The sequence below is a fragment of the Harpia harpyja genome, chromosome 17 (genome assembly GCF_026419915.1).
Source record: "Harpia harpyja isolate bHarHar1 chromosome 17, bHarHar1 primary haplotype, whole genome shotgun sequence".
Classification (NCBI taxonomy): domain Eukaryota; kingdom Metazoa; phylum Chordata; class Aves; order Accipitriformes; family Accipitridae; genus Harpia; species Harpia harpyja.
In genome coordinates, this window is record NC_068956.1 from 25668914 (window position 1) to 25689457 (window position 20544).

The 20544-nt window shown below is 41.9% G+C and overlaps 1 protein-coding gene across 5 annotated transcripts in view; it reads left to right on the forward strand.

Annotated features, from left to right (window-relative positions):
• The window catches only part of MTUS2 (microtubule associated scaffold protein 2), a 309423-nt gene that overhangs the window by 137788 nt on the left and 151091 nt on the right, over window positions 1–20544 (forward strand). The window contains exon 1 of one of the 5 annotated variants that reach the window (XM_052813040.1): window positions 6419–6629. The exons of the other annotated variants lie outside the window; for them this stretch is intronic. Coding sequence (XP_052669000.1) covers window positions 6542–6629 — 88 coding nt within the window. The 5' untranslated portion in view covers window positions 6419–6541. Of the gene's footprint in view, window positions 1–6418; window positions 6630–20544 lie in introns of those variants that run through there. 5 annotated transcript variants of the gene reach the window in all.

The following is a 20544-nucleotide window of genomic DNA, read 5'->3' on the forward strand; positions in this document are numbered from 1 at the left end:
CACTTTTTATAAACTCTTCTGCTCAGTTCTTACTGCACAGTACGAGATGATCTAGGAATTAATATTACTTTTGTAATCTGAGGAGCGGGGATTTCCCAATGAACGTTATTACAATACTTTTATTTAAACTAAAGGCCTATTTTTAGATGCTTGGATGTGTCCTGGGATAAAATGTTCCTTCTCTGACATGTTCTAATGTTGACTAAATGTATTATGTACTGCATCTAGGTATCTAAGGAATTTTAATTGTCTCAGAGGTACACAATAGCTTTTTAGAATTAGGATATTTATCACTTGTCACAGCTTGTAAATTTAGATACAGAACAGGCCTGTACACTGTCAAGTTGTGTGGGAAAGTAAGAAGAATAAGAGGTAGCGTCATGGTCTCTGTATGCCTTCCAAACACATTAATAGTATGTTCTAAAAATGTCTAAGATGTAGTTTAAAAAAGCTTAAACCTGAAAGTAAGATGCATGAAAATGTAAAAGAAAAAAGCTGATGCTAAGAAACTCTCTCTTATGCGCACAAGTCAGTCCTGCTCCTTTGGCAAAGTGGTAGTTGCTCTAAGAAACGTACTGAATTATGCATGGCTTACCAATGATCCTGCACTGGAGCTCAGTTGTGATGGTGGGAAGCTTTGGGGAATGTGTGCACTCCTGAACTGTCATCTACCTGTTGTGCAAATCAAAAGTATCTGCAGATAAAAAATTCAGATTAATTGAACAAAGCCCCCGAGCAGCTCGCTAATTGATATAAGCTTGCTATCAGTCACAGTCAGAAGATTAAACTATGGACCGTCAGGCTGAATTTGCAGCTAGGATTAATTTGGTATTCCCCACTTTAGGGCATGCCAGCTATTGTGTTAAAAAACCTAGTAAAACTAGTCTAAAACATCAAAGGTTCATACATTTTAAAACAGACTGGCTTTTTCAAGGAGCCCACAGTTTTGTAACCATGTTATTTTTTTTTTTAATTTTTTTTTTTAAATTGGTTTGGGTAGGTGGCAAACTTTTCCCTAAGTGGTATCTCACTAGCTGTCGTAAACTGGTTTCTGCCCTTAGCTGGGGACTGTGGGAAGTGCTCCTTTGCCGTCTGGGCAGAGGTGAAGCAAAGCAACAAGGTCATGCCCAGCCCTGGTGTGGGTGAGGACAAAACATCGCAGGTCTTTGGCCCGTGGGAGGACAATTTTCTCTAGCAGCTTGACATGACAGAAGCCGTGTGGTAATAGAGGGTGAATGCCTCTCGTTTGTATTTACACACTTCTGATTTGGGCAATAGAGATTTAATCACTATTGATGGAAGTGCTGGTTTCCTAACTACTGTTATTGTGTCCACGTGAGAAATATTTCTATATCAGAAGAATGATTAGGCACTAGCTTCACTTCTTAATGCTTCTCATATCCTGATACCAGTCTGCACAGAGCCTCTCCTTCATCCACATTTTCTCTGTGATCATCAACAGTGATCCTCTGATCTCTGCAGTCATCCATTTATGACTTCTGCCCTTCCCATATGGCCATATATTTGGAGTAATCATCCTGCTAAAATATGCTATGTTGCCTATTTTAACAGTTTTAAAAATGTGGTCATTCAATTAGTGTTTCATTCCAAAATGCCTGTGCACTATCTCTGGTTTTGCTGGTTTGTCTCGTGCCTGTAGACAAGGGACTCCCTGTCTTACTGGTGCTGTCCATCATTTGCATGGCACCATGCACGCTCCCGGTGATGCAAGTGATTTGGAAGACTGGCACTAAATAAGAATTGTGGTAACATTTGCCTCCACTACGGCAGGCACAAATCTTCACCCCGCTTATTTGCAGTTTGTAATTAACTAATGAAATGTATATGTAATTAGCTTTGATAATGCTTCCAGGAAAATACTGCATGCTTGCTTGAAAGTTTACCTCATTGTAAAGGTATTTTAGAGGAAAGTTTTGGGGGGAACCAAGCTCTACCGGAGTTTTAAAATGTTTTCCACTGGGTGGATTGTAAAGATGTCAGGGCTTTCTCCAGACTTGGCCTTCTGAACTTTTTGCAGCTTCCATCTCCATCTCAAGGTCCTCCCACTGCTTGAAATAATGCCCTGGTTCACCTTGGAGCCAGGCTAGGTGTGCTGGCATTTCACATTGGCAGCTAGGGCTGAACGAACCAATTGCGGTGGATAACTTGCTCAATCAAATTAGCCCCGTGGTCTCTGAGCGTGCATAAATTCTGCCCGTGGCTAACGAGCCGCTGATGCCACCGATGCGCTTCCTCTGCCTGTGGCTGTGGGGGGCGAGGAGCCGTGCTCGCCAGCTGCTGGTATCTTCTGACATTTCGTCTTGTGCAGCCGCAGCGTTCTGAAGTTGGGGGTCCCGCTGCGAGCAGGAGCGCAGCTGTGAACCGAACGCTCTCAACCTTCTCGATCCCTGTCCTGGGCTTGGTATTGGACCTGATTAATATTAATAGAAATGTGCCTCGAGAGTGAAAGCTGCCACGTAGAAGCATAGTCCAGTAAAATAAACCCCTGAAAGCTAGGCTGGTACAGCACTTAGTGTGTTTTATGTCCCTCCTGCATTATGTAGTGTATATTCTTGCATACTAACTGATATGTTATTTACAGCATTTCAGTCATGCTTAGAATAAATTTATTTAAATTCAACTTCTCTTTAGCATTAGTTGCAGACCTGGAGGTAAAGAAGCCACAGCTGACATTGGACTTTTGTTGCTCAGCAATCTAAATTCTGCCTAGCAGATTTCAAACTATTCAAGTCTGGCAATATTTTAGCAAAGCTACAGTAACAAATCACCTTATATAAATTACTGTTCATCTCGTAAGGGCTGGCGCGCTTTAGGTTTTACACTTTTGTTGTATCATTGCAGTATTGTGCTGGAGATTAAGCAATTTTTCTGGTAGCGATTCAAAGGAAATGGATAAAAGGGTATAAAAAGTTTCAGAGCAATCTGCGGGTGCTGAGAGATAGGAAGGGATGGCTTAGCTGGGGGTGGCCCTGGCACCCACCCTGCATCAGGAGTCCTAAGCTGTTCATGAGCTGTGGTGGTTTGCAGCACGCGGTTTCAAGGCAAACTCTCCAAGATGTCAGAGTGGTGCATAGAAATTAAACAGTAAAAGTACAGGGAGTAATTAAGGGCTTAAGGATCACTTGCACTCATATTAACATGAATAATTTCTTTAATTGGCTTCATGGGGACTACTCAGTGGCAGATACCTTAGAAGGAGAGGTCTCCAGCAGCCCATGCTGCAGCACCAGCTGGGAATCCATATCATTCAGGGAACTTGGGAACAAGGTGTTTCCACTGTGACTGCAAGTGGGAGGTCCAGCAATAGCAGATAATAACCAACCTACATTTGCGAATATCTCACTTTTGTTAAAAAAAAAACAAAACCACAATAGATTGGTAGGCACTTGAAGGGTAACTTATTTACAGCTGCATAAAGAACTCCAGTTGTCTGAAATATGGAGAGCTTCTCTGCACAGTGTTGTTAGTGGCAGCTCCATTGATTCTGCAGAAATTGCCCTGCACTTTAGTGCTGGCTGAAGTGATAGAGTGCGCTGACAGATTTCATCCTTGCTGTGTCGCATGATATGGCTAGACACAGAAACCTTTATTTTCAATGGACAAACCTGTTCAGTCAATTTATCGGCTCTAAGTGCAGATTAATATATTGATACTTCTAAAGAAGTTTCTATTGAAAGGTGTTGGTGAATATTGCGTACATCAACTGGTTTTCTTTCAGAAAACTGTTGGGAGGCAGGCAAGTGTTGTTAGCACTGCTTTGTGGAAAGGAGAAGTGAGGAACACGTGAATGTGCCACATTTCTCACACGAACCGTCTCGGAGCATATTGGAAGGTTTATGGGGGATATTTGAAGCCCAGGTGCCTCCAGCCCTCTGGACCTGCTCTCTTCCAGGATGGTCAGTCTGAGAGACCCAGAGATGAGCTTCCCAGGAGCACAACAGGGAAAATGACCACCAGCTGTGGGAACTATGTGCTGGAAGGGATGGTTTCCCTAAACGATGTCAGGGGGAGCATGATAATGCTTCAGGACCACGTTTGAAGTGTTTTGACACAAATGTCACATTTAGCCACTTGTGCTCATCTCCAGTGGAACAAAGCTCTGCTTCCTTGGGGAAAGTTTTAGGAACATTTGTGCCTTTATGTGACGCAACCATGTCGCCTCCTTCCTGAGCTGAGGGAGAACTTGTATGGAAGTGCCTCAGCAGTGAAGTACGTATAGTCCTTCATCTCTGTAAAGTTGGCTTTGGCATTTATCATATCAAAGTATTCAAATTTATGAAGCAGTTTCTTGGAGCGCAGTTAATCCCATGGGTGACTTTTTTACAGAACTAGCAGCTGAGCTGCCGCCTTGTTAGCACTGGGTAGGGAAGAGAGAACTGTGTCATGTGAACTGCAGGGAAATTAGAACAAGCTAATCAAAGAATAGTGAAGAGGGAAGTTAGACTTTAAAGGCGCTTTCATATGGACCACAAAACATGGAACTAGAAACGTGGTCCTCATGTGTATTATATTCTGGTGCACAAGAAAAAGTCTATATAGCCAGAATGCAGCCAGAAAAGACTGTATTTGATAACAGATACTTTGTCAATTAAGAAATTATAATGAACATATGTAAGACATTTCACGAAGCTTTCTCAGGGAGATCAGAGACGTAGGGTCATTGAAAACAGGGCAGCACAGTGAGATGTCCTTGTTGTGACACATGATCAGCTATACTTGCATGATTTGGGGCAGATTCTTCTCTACTGTTGTTTATAACATGTTTAAAAGATGGAGCTTGCCTAGGAAGCTTATTCCTTTTTTACTTTCTGAAAATAATTCATGATGCCTAACCTATATTTCTCTCGTAGCAGTTTATACCTGTTTCTCTTGTTCTATCTGCAAAGGATGCAGAGAATTGTTTCTGCCCAATACACATGCAGAGAATTGTTTCTGCCTAATACATATTTGAAGACTGTTGTCATGTCTCATCTCATTTCCCTTCTGTAGAAATGAATCAATCCAAGTACTTCAGCTTTTTCCCAGGCCATATTTTCAGAGACCTTTGATAATTTTCTGTTCTTCATCTTCGGACTTCTTCTACTTTGAGTGTGGTTCCCAGACTTGGACTAGTTGTAGAAAGCTAGTATAAACCCCATTTTGTAAAACTTTTTATAATGGAAATCAATCACTGATTGCCTACAAGGACAGGGAAATTAAACGTTTCAGAGCTGGCATGACTTGCCCAAGGCTACCCATCAGGGAAACAGCAGAGCCGGGAAGAGGACCCAAGACCACAACTCCCTGGCCAGTCCCTGTGTTCCTGGGAAAACTGGTCTCCCTTGGCAAACGCACTACATGCAAGCCTTTCATTAATGAAATGTACCACATAGCATCACTAAAAAATCTGGACTGCCCCCTTTATCCTCTTCCCTGTCACCTTCAAAACTTTCCATAAATGGAGGTGAGCATCCTAGTTCTCTTTAAGCTGTATTCAGAGTGAATTTGTTTGTGCCTTTTAGTGATGGATTAGTGAAGAACACCCGAGTGTTTTAAAAAACAAGAGCTAGCATATTCTGCTTGCTCCAACCAAGCTCACTTTTCCAACCCAATAAAGTAAAAATACAAGTAGCTCTAAAATGAGGTTGTAGGAGAAGTTGCCCAGCATGAGCTGCAATTGCAGCAAATATATTTCTCCTTAATTATTGTGCAGTAGTGAGTACATTAAAATGTTCAGCCTTCTCCTTAGCTATGTGCTGTTTGCTGAAGCACAGTCAGCTTAGCTCAGCTACACTGAGTAAACACATACTTACCTATCTGGTTTAAAAATACTCTAATCATTATTCAGCTGATCTATACATCTTATCTTTGCAATTGCTCAGATGTGTTTACTTTTTTGTTGTTTTTTTGTAAGAGTACATTTATTCATTTTCTCCTTGTCTCTATTTGAATAGTTTATCTGTAATTTAAGACGCAGGAACTTTCTTACCAGTGGAAATCAGTGTGCTAATTTAATACCAGCAATTGCTTAACCTATCTAAAGCCAGAGGGACCCCAGCGCAAGAAAGGGCGTACTAATATAGCTTTGTGAACATGCAGCACTCGTACCAGCACACTGCTGATTAAAAAACACAGGAGGCATTTCTTCAAAGGATTCTGAATAAAGCCTTTGGTCCCATTTCCACACATGGATTTTTTTTTTTATTTTGTCCTAAATACATTTGTTAGACTACCTCATTTTGAACAGTAGCTGAAGCTACATTAGGGAAAGATTTTGTATGTGTTTAATCCATCACTGAAAACAATTGAGAGATATATATATTTGACCTGATAAACATCTCAGCATTTAAAATCCTTCCAAGTCCTTAGATAGTGCTACTTAATCTCTTAAACAGAACAGGCATTTATAATCACTTCAGAATCCACACACTGGAGATCTACTTACCCAATTGTGCTCTTCACTGCCATGTGCGGGAGTAGATTTTATTAATCCAAATAATTTTTGAACCCTGTAAACATACTCAGGACTTTGCAAGTGCTAATGAGCATTGCTTGCGACTTAAGCAAATGGTGTTCTCAAGCCAGAAGCTCTGCGGCGGGCGCACGACCCTGCATTGCACACTGCAACGGTGAGCTCTGCCCTTAAAAGATCTTTTAAATGTATCCTAGCTACTGTCTGTGCTAAAACATTCAGTGATATTGTGACAAAGAAACAGACTGGAGATTGCCTGGAAGTTTTGAACTGAAACAATAGTTTCTTTAAATGTAAATATTCTCTACAGTACAGAAGAAAGTATATGCTTTTCCTTCCTTCGAGGTACAATGGTGGTCTAAACATGATTTAAACTGCATTTCAGGGTAGTTGCAGTCCCCGAATGCTTTGTTATGTACCACTAGCTAGGACCCCCTGGTATGACCCAGTAATACTCTTACCTATGAATTATTTCTGTTCCAGGGAGAGAGGAAGAAATTATTATATATTAAATGATATAATGCCTAGCAATTATCTCTCAAGAAGCAATAGAGGTGTATTTACTGGTATGAACGCACCGATCTTAGTGATCATAAAAAACACTGTATTAAGCTGTTAAAAATTACCTGTGACTGGCAAAAATATGTATATATTTATCAGCAGCTGTCAATATTTTAATGTCTTGCCTCTAAACTAATTGTCTTTAGAGAGAGACTGTCAAGTTAAATGTTCCTGCTCTAAGTTTCAAATGGTACCTTTGGTAGTTAAAATGAAAGAATGCAATAGAAAAGTCTAACTTACTGTTTGGTTTTACCTACGATAGTGCAGCCACTTGGATCGATTAGTCGTCATCTAAGCAATTTGATTTCAATCCTATCAGAGCATTTCTGAGAGGTGCAGTGCACAGCAGCACTGCATGCCTGCAGCAGCACAGTAAGAGTTTCTGTCTGTCCTCAAACCTGTTCCTGTTTGTTAAAAAGCTGTTCCATTATTTACACCACTACCCCATTTACCTGCTCCATGCACACTTTGGGACCCAACATGTCACTCACCCCTGTCCCTGGGTCCTCTTAGCACTGAGGCTTTTGTGCCAAGCAAGTGTCCCAAGCTGCTGTTGGGGGAGATGAAAGAGGAAACCTCACCCCAGGAGCAATCTTGGCAGTAGTGTGATACTGGTTGCCTAAACAGCTGAAGGAGTACTGGCTTTATGAGGTGATAGGCATTTTGGGCTCACCTCATCAGCAGATGGAAGATGATCCTTTCTAGAAACAGCATAACCAGTGATGGTTGCCAATTATTGCATACTGAAGACTTTGCATGGTGAAGAAGGATGATTTCTAGAGAAGCAAAATGCTCTTTTCCAGGTCCCCACTGCAGCTGACCACGCTGGACTGGGTCATAGCACTGCAGGTAGACCTTGGAAAGCCCACCATGATCTGTGCTTGCCTATTGCAAGCTGCTGTAGGGTGCAGCTTTAATAAGGGTACAACTGCCCTGAATGTTGTCCCCAGGTACTTCTTCCTCTGAAGACACATTCCATCCTCCTCCTCCCATCCCACCATGGGTATGTCACTTGTGGCTCTCCTTTGACTACAGGCCAGGCCAGGAGTCCTTGCTGTCACGTAACACTCGCACCCTCTGGAGCTGAAAGCCTTTTCAGAGGGCACTGAGTCACCTTGCACAGCACAAAAATCATGCATTGTCATCCAGTCTTAAATGTATTTCTTTTATCAAGAGCAAAGAAACCTTTTTTCTTCTCCTATAAGTAGGCTTTGGCAGTGAATGAGCCCTTTAAGCTAGTTTGTAAATAACTGCGCTGTAGAATGGAGAATTCTTATGGAGAAAAAAGTGGAGTGAAACTGTGAGCATGTTTGCATACAGATAAACTATCCTTTTTCCTAGGGTCTAACTCAGAAACCACAGGTAGAGCAGGGTACTCTTGATTAATTGGACCGTCTTAGTTTGCTCATGGGTTTTCTTCACTCAGAGACAGTCATCTCTCCCATACACCCTCTGAAGTTAGTCATAATGTGGTCAGAATAAATGCAAGTGCAAGCCCTCCCCTTGCGAGAGCCTTGGGCAGCTTGCGCCAGCACAAGGGGCATTAAAAACCTCCGTGTTACATCTTGGCCTCCAAAGCAGCTGAAATATAAACAGGACCTCCGTAGCACCAAGCTCTGTCCTTAAAAGTACCATAAACAAAAATCATGGCCGTGAACCTACGGTGCCTTGGAGCTCTGCCTGTAAGTGCCAGGGACGGGATGCTGCTCATGCACTCGATAAAGCATGGCCTTGTCAGAGGCATTAAAATGACATGTTCATCCTATAAAATGAAGTTGGAAGGTTCACCTCTCGCAGCCGCCTGCCGAGGTCTGTCTAAGGATTGTCTGAGAGGGCCTGGTTGGGAAAGGACTTGTTTGGATAGGGTGGCCTTGACTGAGGGAGAGTTTATTCTCATCTGGGAATAAACATACCTTTTCACTGTGGCAGATTTTGCAGGGGTTTTTTTTGTCAAAAGAAAGATTCCTATTACAAATGAGGTAGATGAGCTGTATTGAATGCGTAATGAAGGATAGTGCCTGGGTGAATGCACAAGGAAGATGCTGGGAGGGGGGATTCAGTTGTGTGACCGTAGGTTTCTGGTGCTGCCTTCAAGAGCCCAGGGGATCCCCTCAGCCTTGTTTGCCCATACGATCTCTGCAATGTCATGCAGATGTCTCAGGTGCATGAAAATGTCTAAAAATGGCATTTGGACACCTATGATTGCACTGATGAATCTCATCTCAAGGATTCAGGAATTTAGATATGCAGACTCTGGTACTTGCAACGCTCCCTATGTGTGAGCTACACGTGGCACTAGCTACACGAGAGCTGGCTCGGTGTGGTCAGAGAAGTAGCTGAAGTAGCCGAAGTAGCCGAAGTAGCTGCTGATTTTAGTCCTCCCAGCCTGCCTTGCCTCCCAGAGCGCTGGCAGTGTGGCAGCTTACAGGGCCATGTTAGATCTGCCGTGGGTCCGCACACACCAAACCCAGGAGAGCCATGTCAGTCTGCCCCATTTCTGTCTTCCAGCTCTATGATACAACAGGTAGGCTTTACTGTTACCTCATGCCCAGGGTTTCATGTCTGTTTTAAGCAATGATTGCGAAGTCTTTGCAAGGATCATTTGAAAAATGAAGTGCATCCAAAATAACTTGTGTCTCTGCTTCCTAGTGGGAGGGTGTGAAAGGCTTGATTTCCTGGTGGTGGTCTCTGGCTGACTTGGAACAGAAAAAACTCATTTTTGCCCAGTAAGTTGTCTCTATAATTTGAAGATTTTCATTCCTTTTTTCTTCTATCTTGTACAAAGAAAGCAAGTGACTAGTACAGGTATGTTTACTAAACTGTTACTCTGTATTGAGTCAGCAATGATCCATTCATACCTTAAATTCTGATGCCATCTCTTATCTTTAAAGATGAGCTATGGACATTGGTTACTTTTGATCTGGCTGCTTCCCACTCTGTCACTGTTAACTTTCTGTTTGTCATCATGGGTGATGCGTAGTTCTCTCCAAAATTTGTCCTCCATTTTTAGCTGGGTGTGCATTAAGGCTGAATCTTTTCTCTCTTGTGCTACATGTCACATCAGAGATGCAGCTATTCATGTTAAGAAAACAGTCACTGTAATCAAGAGCAGATTAATGGAAAGATTATTTCTGTGAATATGAAGAGTTCCTGGAATACAGCATTTTCTATTTTAATATATTCAGAAAATGGATCACAATTCCCCCACCCCCAGCTCTGCTATTTTTTGTCCTCTTTTTTTCCCCATGTACAGATGATGATACTGGGCTGTGATCTCTCCCCAGACAGTTGCTTGTAGTAGCAGCATCTTGCACTTCTGTACCTGCACATGATGTATCCTCCTTAACCAATTCTTCATGAGTCATTTGTCCTTTAAAGGATATGTTTTTATTCTATCAGGGCCTGTGGTCTGCCTTACATGCTATTGATCCATTTGGATTCTATCTCAGTGACTTCCTAGATGTTTCTACCTCATTAGAGTCATTATTTTTTCAGTGTTTTGTCAGAATGGAATCCAAAAGATTTTTTTTTCATTCTGAGTATGCTGTGTCATTGCCAATTATTTTTGAATTGGAGGTATCTCAGCCTCTTTTAAGTTTCCAGCCATATTTTGCAGAGTGAGTGTGAATCTTGTCAGTTCTCAGGAGAGTTTTCATGCATTTATGTCCCAAAGTGGTGCCACACAAGGTCTTGGGTCTTCTGACATGGCGTGAGTAAAATCCTGAGAGTATGTTGTTGGTGACTGGCCTGAAGAGTAGCTGGAGGATGTCCTCCCAGCCCTCCCTGCTGCAGTGAAGGGTTCCTACGTGTTTTCTTCTGCTGCCTCCTCCCCTAGAATACAGGCAGCAGAAAATGGCCAAGTCCTCAGAGGTCCTGGGCATGGATCTGGTGGGAAAACACGCACAGGGCCGTGATTTCTCGCTGAGCTCAACAACATGCTCTGGTGGGCTAGAGAGACATGCTTGCCTAGAGCAGCTGCTTGCTGGGGAGATGTTTTTGCCTATCTAAAACATTCCCCTTGTGCACAGGCTGCAAACACGGTGTGAGAGCTATGCTGAGGTAGCACATGGATGGCTTTGGAAAGATTTGAGGCCGCATCCTCAAAGACTGAGTGTCTTTGTGGGTTCAAAGGAAGCAAGAAGCTCCATCAGTACCACCAGTCCCTTCTCCTTTTCCTCTGTCTGGCTCTGTTAAAGATGCCTAAATCTGGTCCTTCACTTCTGTTGCATTGCTTTTATTCAGAATCCCCAAGTGCAATGGCATTTGATTGCTCATACAGCCACGGGAATGTTTTTTAAAGCCAAAAATGATTCATCTCATTTAGCACATGCCCCATGCATCTGGCCATGTCAGGGCAACATGGTACTTTCTTGGTAAGGGTGCTCAGCACCCACCTCTGCTGCTGCGGGGACAGTGCTGCGGTGGCTTGGTGGGGTCAGGAGGCCAAACTATTTGTTTCAGCTACATAGATTACACAGTGGAAAATTTGCATGAGGAACCAACTATTTGTCATTTATTCTGTCTATATGCCATAATAAAAGCATGCACGGGCAATGGCTCACCTGCATGCATATGCCCCGAAATCACTGTTGACTTAGTCTGTCCCTGCTGTTCCTCTTATCAATTTATAGTTTATTCAGAAAACACAAACATTTGACTGAGGTGCCTTTGGGTCTTTTAGCTGGCTTCCAGCCGAGTTTGCTTGTCAAGTAACCTTTCTTTTCTTCTGGTGCAATATGTTTGTGCTGGTTGCTAAGCAGATTACTTCCTAGCTGCATGTTTAACAAGAAGGAAAATGGTAACACAGAGTTCAGAGGTGCAGGATAGCAGCATGGTATTTTTGAGTTAGGAAACAGTAAATAAGGGACTAAAATCATGATAGCTGCTGCTTCCTGGGATGGATTTTTTATGCATGAAATCCTTGAGATTCTGATATTTGCTGTATTTCATGTGGTGTCTTTACTTCCATTAATGGCTGAAAATGTTTGCGCAGGCAGCAAGAAATTTCAGCTGAGGAAATGTAAGTAATGTAGTATTTATTATGAAATACATATTTTTAAAAGCTTTACTATTTCCCTCCAATATCTTTTTGACAAAATCCTATTGGCTCTAGTGCAGTTGTATCTACACTCTTTGTGTAACCCTTTCTTTATGAATGCCTTCAGGTATAGGTTGCTCTACTGAGGAGTTACCATGTTCTCTAAGCAAAGTGAATCCTGATCATGTCATTCCCCATTCATACCATTTCAGCATAAAAATGTGATTATACTGATTACAGCTTCCTAGTACACAGAACTTCTGTAAGATGTATATCCTGGGGCAAGAGGAAATCAGGCAAACAGTATTCTCAGGTTAATCTCGCTGTTGAAGTTGGTTTGAGGCTCTACCTGAGAAAGAACTGCAGGACTTTACATTAAGACACCATGGTTTGAGTATTGAGTATTTTGTTGGGATTTTCTTTTTTTTTTTTTTTTTCCCGCTTTTTAATGTGCCCCAGCTCTGGTTGATGCAAGTAGTTAATAACTGATAATACATCTTTTCTTATACTCCCTTTCTTATTTGATTTGTTCCTGGATCTTTTCTTTTATGCTACAAGACGTCCAGGGCAGGAACTTTTTTCAGCACACTGGGAGCTCCAGCCTAACTAATACCCACAGAGCCATGTAAATAACCAGAGAAGTTTGGAGTAAATGCACATATTTAGGTTGTACTTCTAAAAATGAGGAGCTTCTCACTGAACACGCTGGACCCCAGCGAGGCCCCTTGTTGATAGGAGCTGATAATAGCTTGGTCGTCCTTGGAGGGGAGTCTACAGGGAAGGATATCAGATGTTGAATTAGGTTTTCCTCCTTGAATTAGGTTTCCTCCTTGCTTCCTTTAGGACAATGATACCTCTTGGCATGTTCCTGGTGGGCAGCTTTCTTCCACTTCTCCATAGAGTAACTGATGGCCTTACCATATACCCTGCGCTTTCCTCTACACAAAGCTCAGACATGCTCAGGCGTTGTCGCTTGCTGTAGCTGCTGTTCTCTGCAGCGTGGGAGCAGCAGAGCATGGCTCCTGCCGCTTCACCTGTGGTACGGTTAATGGTGCCCATCCAAGGGCCTCTTCCAATTTCCTGAAGGAAGGATTTCTCATTCGTACCTGAACTGCAGTGTATCCAGCTGAAGCGGAAGCGTGTGCTTTGTACAGCTGAAATTAATATACCAGTGACTAAATTGTTGCGTTTGGAGAGTGAAAGCAGGATGAGCCCTAGTAGGTTTTCCAGTATCTATTACCTCTGCCAGTAGGACTATCTATAGGACTACCTATTCCATGGCAGTCGTGCATGCCCTGATATACAGCAGCCCATGTCTTGGCCCCAGCAAGGGTGACATTGTTGCTTGTTGTTGTTCAGGTAAATCAGTCAATCTTGGCGCTACAAGCAGCCCTGGGGAGGCACTTGTGGCCAATTTCCCCATAGAAAGGGGCTGTAGCTTGCTGACGTGTCTGACCAGCGTTTTGGTGGATAACATATTCTGGACCAGTCTGGAGGAACCAGCATTGCTCAAGTCTGGGAAGGGTCTGCTCTGACAATGTAGTCTGTCTCATCTTCCCCTGTGTGTCCTATTGCCCTGTTGGCCAGATCCAACCAAATTTATCAGAGCCACAGAAATGTCAAACATAAACTGCTACAAGTTTTGAGGAATTCACCTCATCTGGGAGGCAAGATCCTACTGATGCTCTTACTGAGGGAAAGCCTGCAAAATGAGCTCGTCTTTAATAGCAGGAAATCCTCATGGGAGAACAGCAATGGAAGTGTCCCAATCAGCAGAAACCTTCATTAAAATCACTAGCCCTTTTAGACGCCGGAGGGTCCAGCCAGAAGACACAAGGCACCAGGCTGCATTAGCTCCATTGCTGATAAGACTTTTTTTCTTTCACGTGAGTTTGGAATCGCCTAATTGTCACCAGCTAATGCTTTATTCTGCGCAATCTTGTTCCTTCTACACATTTTAGAAAGCTGAAAAAAACGGGTGTCCCTTAGTCTTTTTACATTCTCAGGAGTTTAATTCTTCCATGCTCTTCTTCTGAAAAGCTGAACTACTGTTTCACACGAATCACAGACACTGAACAAATTGACAGCAGACACTGAGAGAAGAGAAAAATAAACAATACTCGCACTGAAAAAACTGTTTCTTCAATGACCTTTTCTTATCACACTGAGAAAAAGGTAGACAATATTATCATCATTGCTAGTGTATTTCCCCCAGATGTGCTGGCTAATCAGTAAGTATGAAGTTGAAGTGAACAGTTTTACCTACTAAGCATTGCCTCGTGCCTACCTTCATTAAAATTTATCTACCGTCATGTTGCCCAATCACTCACTTTGATTAGATCCTCCTGGAATTCCTCTCTGTTCTCAGTCCTTTTGTGTAACTTAAATAATTCTGTGTCCTCAGCAAATTCACCGCTTCCCATACTGCTTCCTCCTCAAGATTATAACTGAAGTTGTTCTGTTGCAGAGATATTGAGAGCACCTACATGTTCAGCTTGGCAATAAAACTATATACTCTTCCTTATCACTTCTTTTCTCTGTTTAAAAACTCGTGTATTTCCCCATATGATGGCAAACTCCCATTAATATTCTCCCATGGGTGACTTTCCCAGTAGACTTAGGTAAAACTAAGTAAATGTGTGGCTTAGTAACTTTGTACCTTCATAGAGTCAGGTTTATTGCAGATAATGTATTCTGACAGAAATTTTGCTGCTATTTCTCTGTTTATGTTTAACTGAGTTATTTATGTCTTCAATGATCTTTTTTATGCTTAGATGAGCATTTGTATTTCACAGTGCAGAGTGAGAAAAAGTGTATTGCAAAACAGAGAAGAGATTCCTATATGTACCTTGCAATAGCAATATTAAAAAGACAAAACCACAGTGCTGGTGGTCCTCACCATTATTTGTGTAAATGAATGGGGCATATCCATGCATTGCTGAAAATCCAATTAGTAGATGTCCCAGATACTGTCACTTAAAATACTGTCTTTGTGTCTTTGCTCTTTTCAAAGAGTATTTGCAGTTTGTCACCTAGCATTTATTAAGTTGTTTCCTTTGTGTTGTGATTAATGAGTATTGAGAGAATGCATATTTAGCTTATGTGCTATTAAAGGAAACTGGGGCAAAGCTGTCTGAGGATAGCCAACAATGGCTAGATATGGTTTTCTCTCCACATATGTGGTTATTTTAGAAGCCGTACAAGTACTTTAGAATTAGAAAGTCAAATTATTTTCCTTCTTCTATAGCAATTATATTCATTTTAGGTGGAAGAGCTGTAGAAGCATGGATGGGCTAACTGCCAGTTGCATGAAAGGCAGATTAATAAAGGTGGTTTTGTCCCGTGCTGGCTTTCAAAGCTGTTGGTGTGACCTGTTCTGCTGTGGGTGCATTTGCATTGTCTCATGAAGGGCATCAAAGGCACCTTTTGGGTCTCCAAAATGAAAAAGAAAATAATCTTGGCATCCTAAAGATGGAGCTGTCAGAGCAGCAGTTCACCAGTTGTTCCACAGCAGAAAGAAATCTTCAAATCCAAATTTGAGAGAATTCAAAAAGCTGCTTTAGGATAAGTTTCTGTATTTTCTTAGTTCTGTGGATCTCAGCTGCTAGAAACAAATGGCTAGTGAACCGAGTTACCCTGCTACCTAACGTGTATGGTGTTTGTGAGGGAAGTGTTCAGCCAGAAGAAAGTGTCCTGTCCCCTGGCAATCTTTTAAAACATCACAACTCAGAAAGAATAATTTGGAGAAAGCACTGCCTCCCAACCCCTGCTTCGTCTTCCTCAAAAGCCGTAAGAGTACCCATACTTAAGATGGTTCTGACTTCTTTAGTAGGTTTTTTTTGCTGTTACATGAGCAAGTGAGCACTGTTCATCTCTGAGGAAATTACCTCTTGAAATTTGTTTACTGGACTATTTTTGAGATTTAGCCACAAATGATTCCATGCTGGCTTGGGAATATGCCACTTCAGCACAGTTCATACTCACAGTGGCTCAAACAGCTACCATTTAAATGTAATGGCAAATAATGCCTTAACAGTCACGAAAAAAGAATCACAATCTGAAATATTGCTACCTGCTTTGCTTGTAGACTAAGCATTTTGCACCTGCAAAAGAAAGAGTACCCAGCAAACGTACCTGTAATAGCCCATCTGTAATAGCAAATAAAGGGAGAGTTTGTGTTTATTGATCAATGCTTGTTTGTAATATTTGAATGTGGAAGGCCTCACGTGTTTTTTTTTTTTAAAAAGCTGTAAAATTGGTTTGGGTTGGTACTGGTGTCCCAGCCTTCTCTGTGCAGTGTTTTGTGGGGTAGACTGCAACAGGTTTTTAACATTGCCCTGATGTCTTAATAGATCAAAAGTAATTTTTCATTTCTGACTGGAGCGAGTTCTAATTGACTAACTGATTATGATAAATTATGGCATCCTTTGGAATAGTTTATTAGTGCTGTCAGGATTTGTTTAAATTAAATCTGCAACATTTCTACCTGTTCCCATACCAGGAACTGAATGTGTCTTAGAAATCACAATAACTGGACAAACAAGTTTAAACACTTGCCAAGGCATGCTTATAATGCCAATAAGGTCAAGCTGTTTAAAAATGAATGGGAGACATGTATGGACCTCCATCCTACAATTTCACAGTACTTGAGAAAGTTGGGCTTTGAAAGTACTGCTTTATGTCCTAAGACTGAGGGACATATTGGTTTTTAATTGCTCAGCTGTTAATCTAAGAGGAACTCTAGTTTTGCTTTCCACTCAGCAGAGTATCTCCCAGCTTCCAAGCAGCTATTATGATAAAAAAGCTTCCCAATAACTCCTCCAGTATATGACAGAAGCATAATGTATTCCCATGAGTTTGCTCTACACATATGCTGAGGAACAACAGTGTTTGGGTCTGCTTGTGTATTAGGGTCTGAAAGCTGATGTATTCTTCAGATCTTTTTGGCTTCTGAACTCCTGATCCTTCACTGTTGTCTTTGGCACATGTCCCATCAGTACCTAAGCCTTGGCCTTTCTGGGGCACCTGGTGATTTATTTGGTTTTATTCTTGGATTGTCCTTCTTCCCGACATGTTCACTTCTGTCAGTCCTCAGCCTTACTCTATTCTATTGATTTTTTAGTCATTGTGATTCTGTGACCTGTAGACTTTCTCTCGGGGGCTACACTCAGAACAGCTTTTTTAAAACAGTGGTACTTGTTTATTCATACAAGTAGAGCAATTGCAGAGAAAAGAGTTAAAATAACAAAAGGCCCGTCAACCTTACCAGACAAATCCAGCTTAACAAAGGTTTTCCCACCAGCTGACCCACCACAGACTCTCTATTTGTTATATCCCCCAAAAGAGGACCCTGTCTTTTGGAAGCCAAGCAGGTGTGAGCGCCTTCTGCAGCCGGAGGATGGGACCAGGCACATTTGATAAGTGCATGGAAGGTGGAGATGCAGCAATGTGTCTCCGGTCCTCCAGGCATAAAGCTCTCCTTGAAGTTCCAGCTTTCAGCACATCACACTAACCAGGCAAGTGGAAGTACCTGTGTTACATACACATGTACAAAAGAAAGAAAGAAACAGATATCCCTGAGGTTTTCTGTCCTGGTTTCAGCTGGAATAAAGTTAATTTTCTTCTTAGTAGCTGGTATGGTGCTGTGTTTTGGATTTAGGAGGAGAATAATGTTGATAACACACTGATGTTTTAGTTATTGCTAAGCAGTGTTTATACTAAGTCAAGGACTCTTCAGCTTCTCATACTGCCCTGCCTGTGGAGGCTGGGAGTGCACAAGAAACTGGGAGGGGACACAGCCAGGACAGCTGACCCAAATGATCCAAAGGGATATTCCATACCATATTACATCATGCCTAGTATATAAACTGGGGGGAGCTAGCTGGGGGAGCACTGCAGCTCAGGGATTGGCTGGGCATCGGTTGGCGAGTGATGAGCAATTGTATTGTGCATCACTTGTTGTGTATATTCTCGTAGTAGTAGTAGTACTAGTAGTAGTAGTAGTAGTAGTAGTTTTTCTTCCTTTTCTGTCCTATTAAACTGTCTTTATCTCAACCCACGAGTTTTACTTCCCCCCTGATTCTCTCCGCCATCCCACTGTGGGGGAAAGTGAGTGAGCGGCTGTGTGGTGCTTAGTTGCTGGCTGGGGTTAAACCATGACATCTCCATGCTTGGGAGCTGTAAATCTTAGAAATCTTATTTTAAATGTCAGCAGGCTCATGTTCTAGCTTTAATAATCTGAAGGTAAGAATTACTTCAATTTCCTTAACATCTTGTGAGGCAAGCAACTAATTACCGTCCTGTCTTTAATTTTTTCTTAATCTATTGATTAATAGAAGTAAGGAAATTCTGCAAGGTACTTTCCACTGATTTTTCTCTCGTTATCTGAACATCCCCTTTGCCCATCCATGCCTTCTTTGTGCATTCACTTGCAGGAGCAGTTCTACCATAATACTTTTAATTATTCTTGGTATTGTAGAACTCTATCTGATTATTCTGTATCTTGCATGCTCTCAGTTATAAATCAACATTATTGTTATGAGAATCACCTGGTACTCTGTACGTTCAACTGCAAATATTAATATGAAAGTATAATCGGACTCTCTTCAAAAGTGGTTGTAGATAAATTCTCCGTAAAGCAAGGTATGGCAAAAAGAACTCTTTCCTTCCTGACATTAGCTGTTGAAAGAAGACTAGAAGAGGTTTAATTTCCTTGTAGTTGTCATAGTGGGAAACCGTTGGAAACTTCATAATCTTAACTTCAACAATTTGTATGTCCTGTATTACACCCACTATTGGAACCAAATGGAGTAACTTTTATATTAAGAGGAGGAAAAAGATGCTGTAGCTCGTACACATAATGGTCTAGCTAGGTATTTAGACCTGGATACATCTGTCTTCATAAAGATGGAGCAGCTCGAGGCCCCAGGAGCTCTAATGCCTGGACCATTATTTTTAAAGAACAGAAGCTGAAGAGTTCTCAACTCTGCCAAGCAATCAAAGATTGCTCTTTGCAAGATGTTCAATAGCTCAAGATGAGTAAAAAAGATACAGAGAAACAAAATGAAGTCCAAACCTGACCGTTTTCTCCCACCTCCTCCTAGATATAGTTTGCAGCCATTAAAGAACTCTGCATGTTGTATTTCAGTTGATTAATAACTAAGGCATTGTTTTTGAAAGACTGCCATGTCCACTGCAATTATTTTCATTTATATTCTTTTTCTGAAGGGATTAATTTCCCCCAAAATGTTACAGTTCTTTTGGGCTTCCTGTAGTGATTGTAGGAAACCACAGGAGTGCTATAACCATTAGCTTAATTTCAGAGCTGAAAAAGTTGAGCAGCTCATAGTTATGCAGAAACTATGTTGATAGTTTGCTTTTAATGTGTATTCAGTCTACATATAGGTCAAAATATTAAGTAGAACTTAATAAAATTTTGACATATAATGCTCATCCATCTTTCCAACCATCCTTGTTCCTGTGCAGTGTATGTAATTAGGAAAGTCCAAAGACAAGTCCGTGGTGACGAGGCAGGTCTGAGCTCAAGGCAGGAACGCACATCCAGGAACGCTCAGGATCAGGTCTGGAAACCATCACCAGGGCCAGGCCCAGCTCAGTGATCACCAGGCAAGCCCGAAGTGTCCGGGTCAAGCCCTAAGTTAGCCTGTTGGCCAGGGTCCTGGTCTGAACCAGCCAGGTCCATGACCAGGGATGCTCGTGGCTGTGATGCCACTGTGATGGAGCTCAGGTGGGGACCAGGGGCAAGAGCCTCAGCCCAAAGACAGCTCCCAAGAGAGGGAGGGCAGCCCTTGTGCAGGCTTCCTCCAGCCCTTTCTTCATAGCAGCCCTCACCAGCTGTAAATCCGGAGGAACAGGCAGAAAAAAAATTAGGACCGGGAAGGTGAATTTGCAGTGTATCAGAGGATTAAACTAAATGTTTGTGGTTGGATGATGTGAAAACAAAATCAAAGGACATGAAAAAAGAACGAAGTACTGTGTCAGGACAGCACAAAGACATATGTAACTTCACTAAGGGATGTAAGCAACATTACGGAAAGAAAAATAAAGGTGGCAGTCAGAGGAGATAAAATACCCAAGGGTGACATATGTATGGCCACATAGTTGTCTGTGAAGGAGGTGCTGAAAGTCTGTGGCTCAGAACATTTTTAAAATGGCCTCGCTGAAGCTTTCTACTTCGTCTTCAAAGGAGTCGTCCATGACTGACTGTAGTCTCTCACCATTTGCTCCTTTGTTAGAGCTCTGGACAATGATTTCTGATTTCCTGTCAGACAATTCAAAACTTTTTTTAGCATTGAAGCACTGTGAGAAGGATCCTTATGAAATATTGCTGGGGCTTGAAAAATGTTTCCACTGTGTACAGCCTCCTATTAGTTTCCAGAGTCAGTAGCTAATGGAAGCTAACTCAAAGCAGGAATCATTCTTATGTCTGCTATTTGAGAACATCTGCAAATAG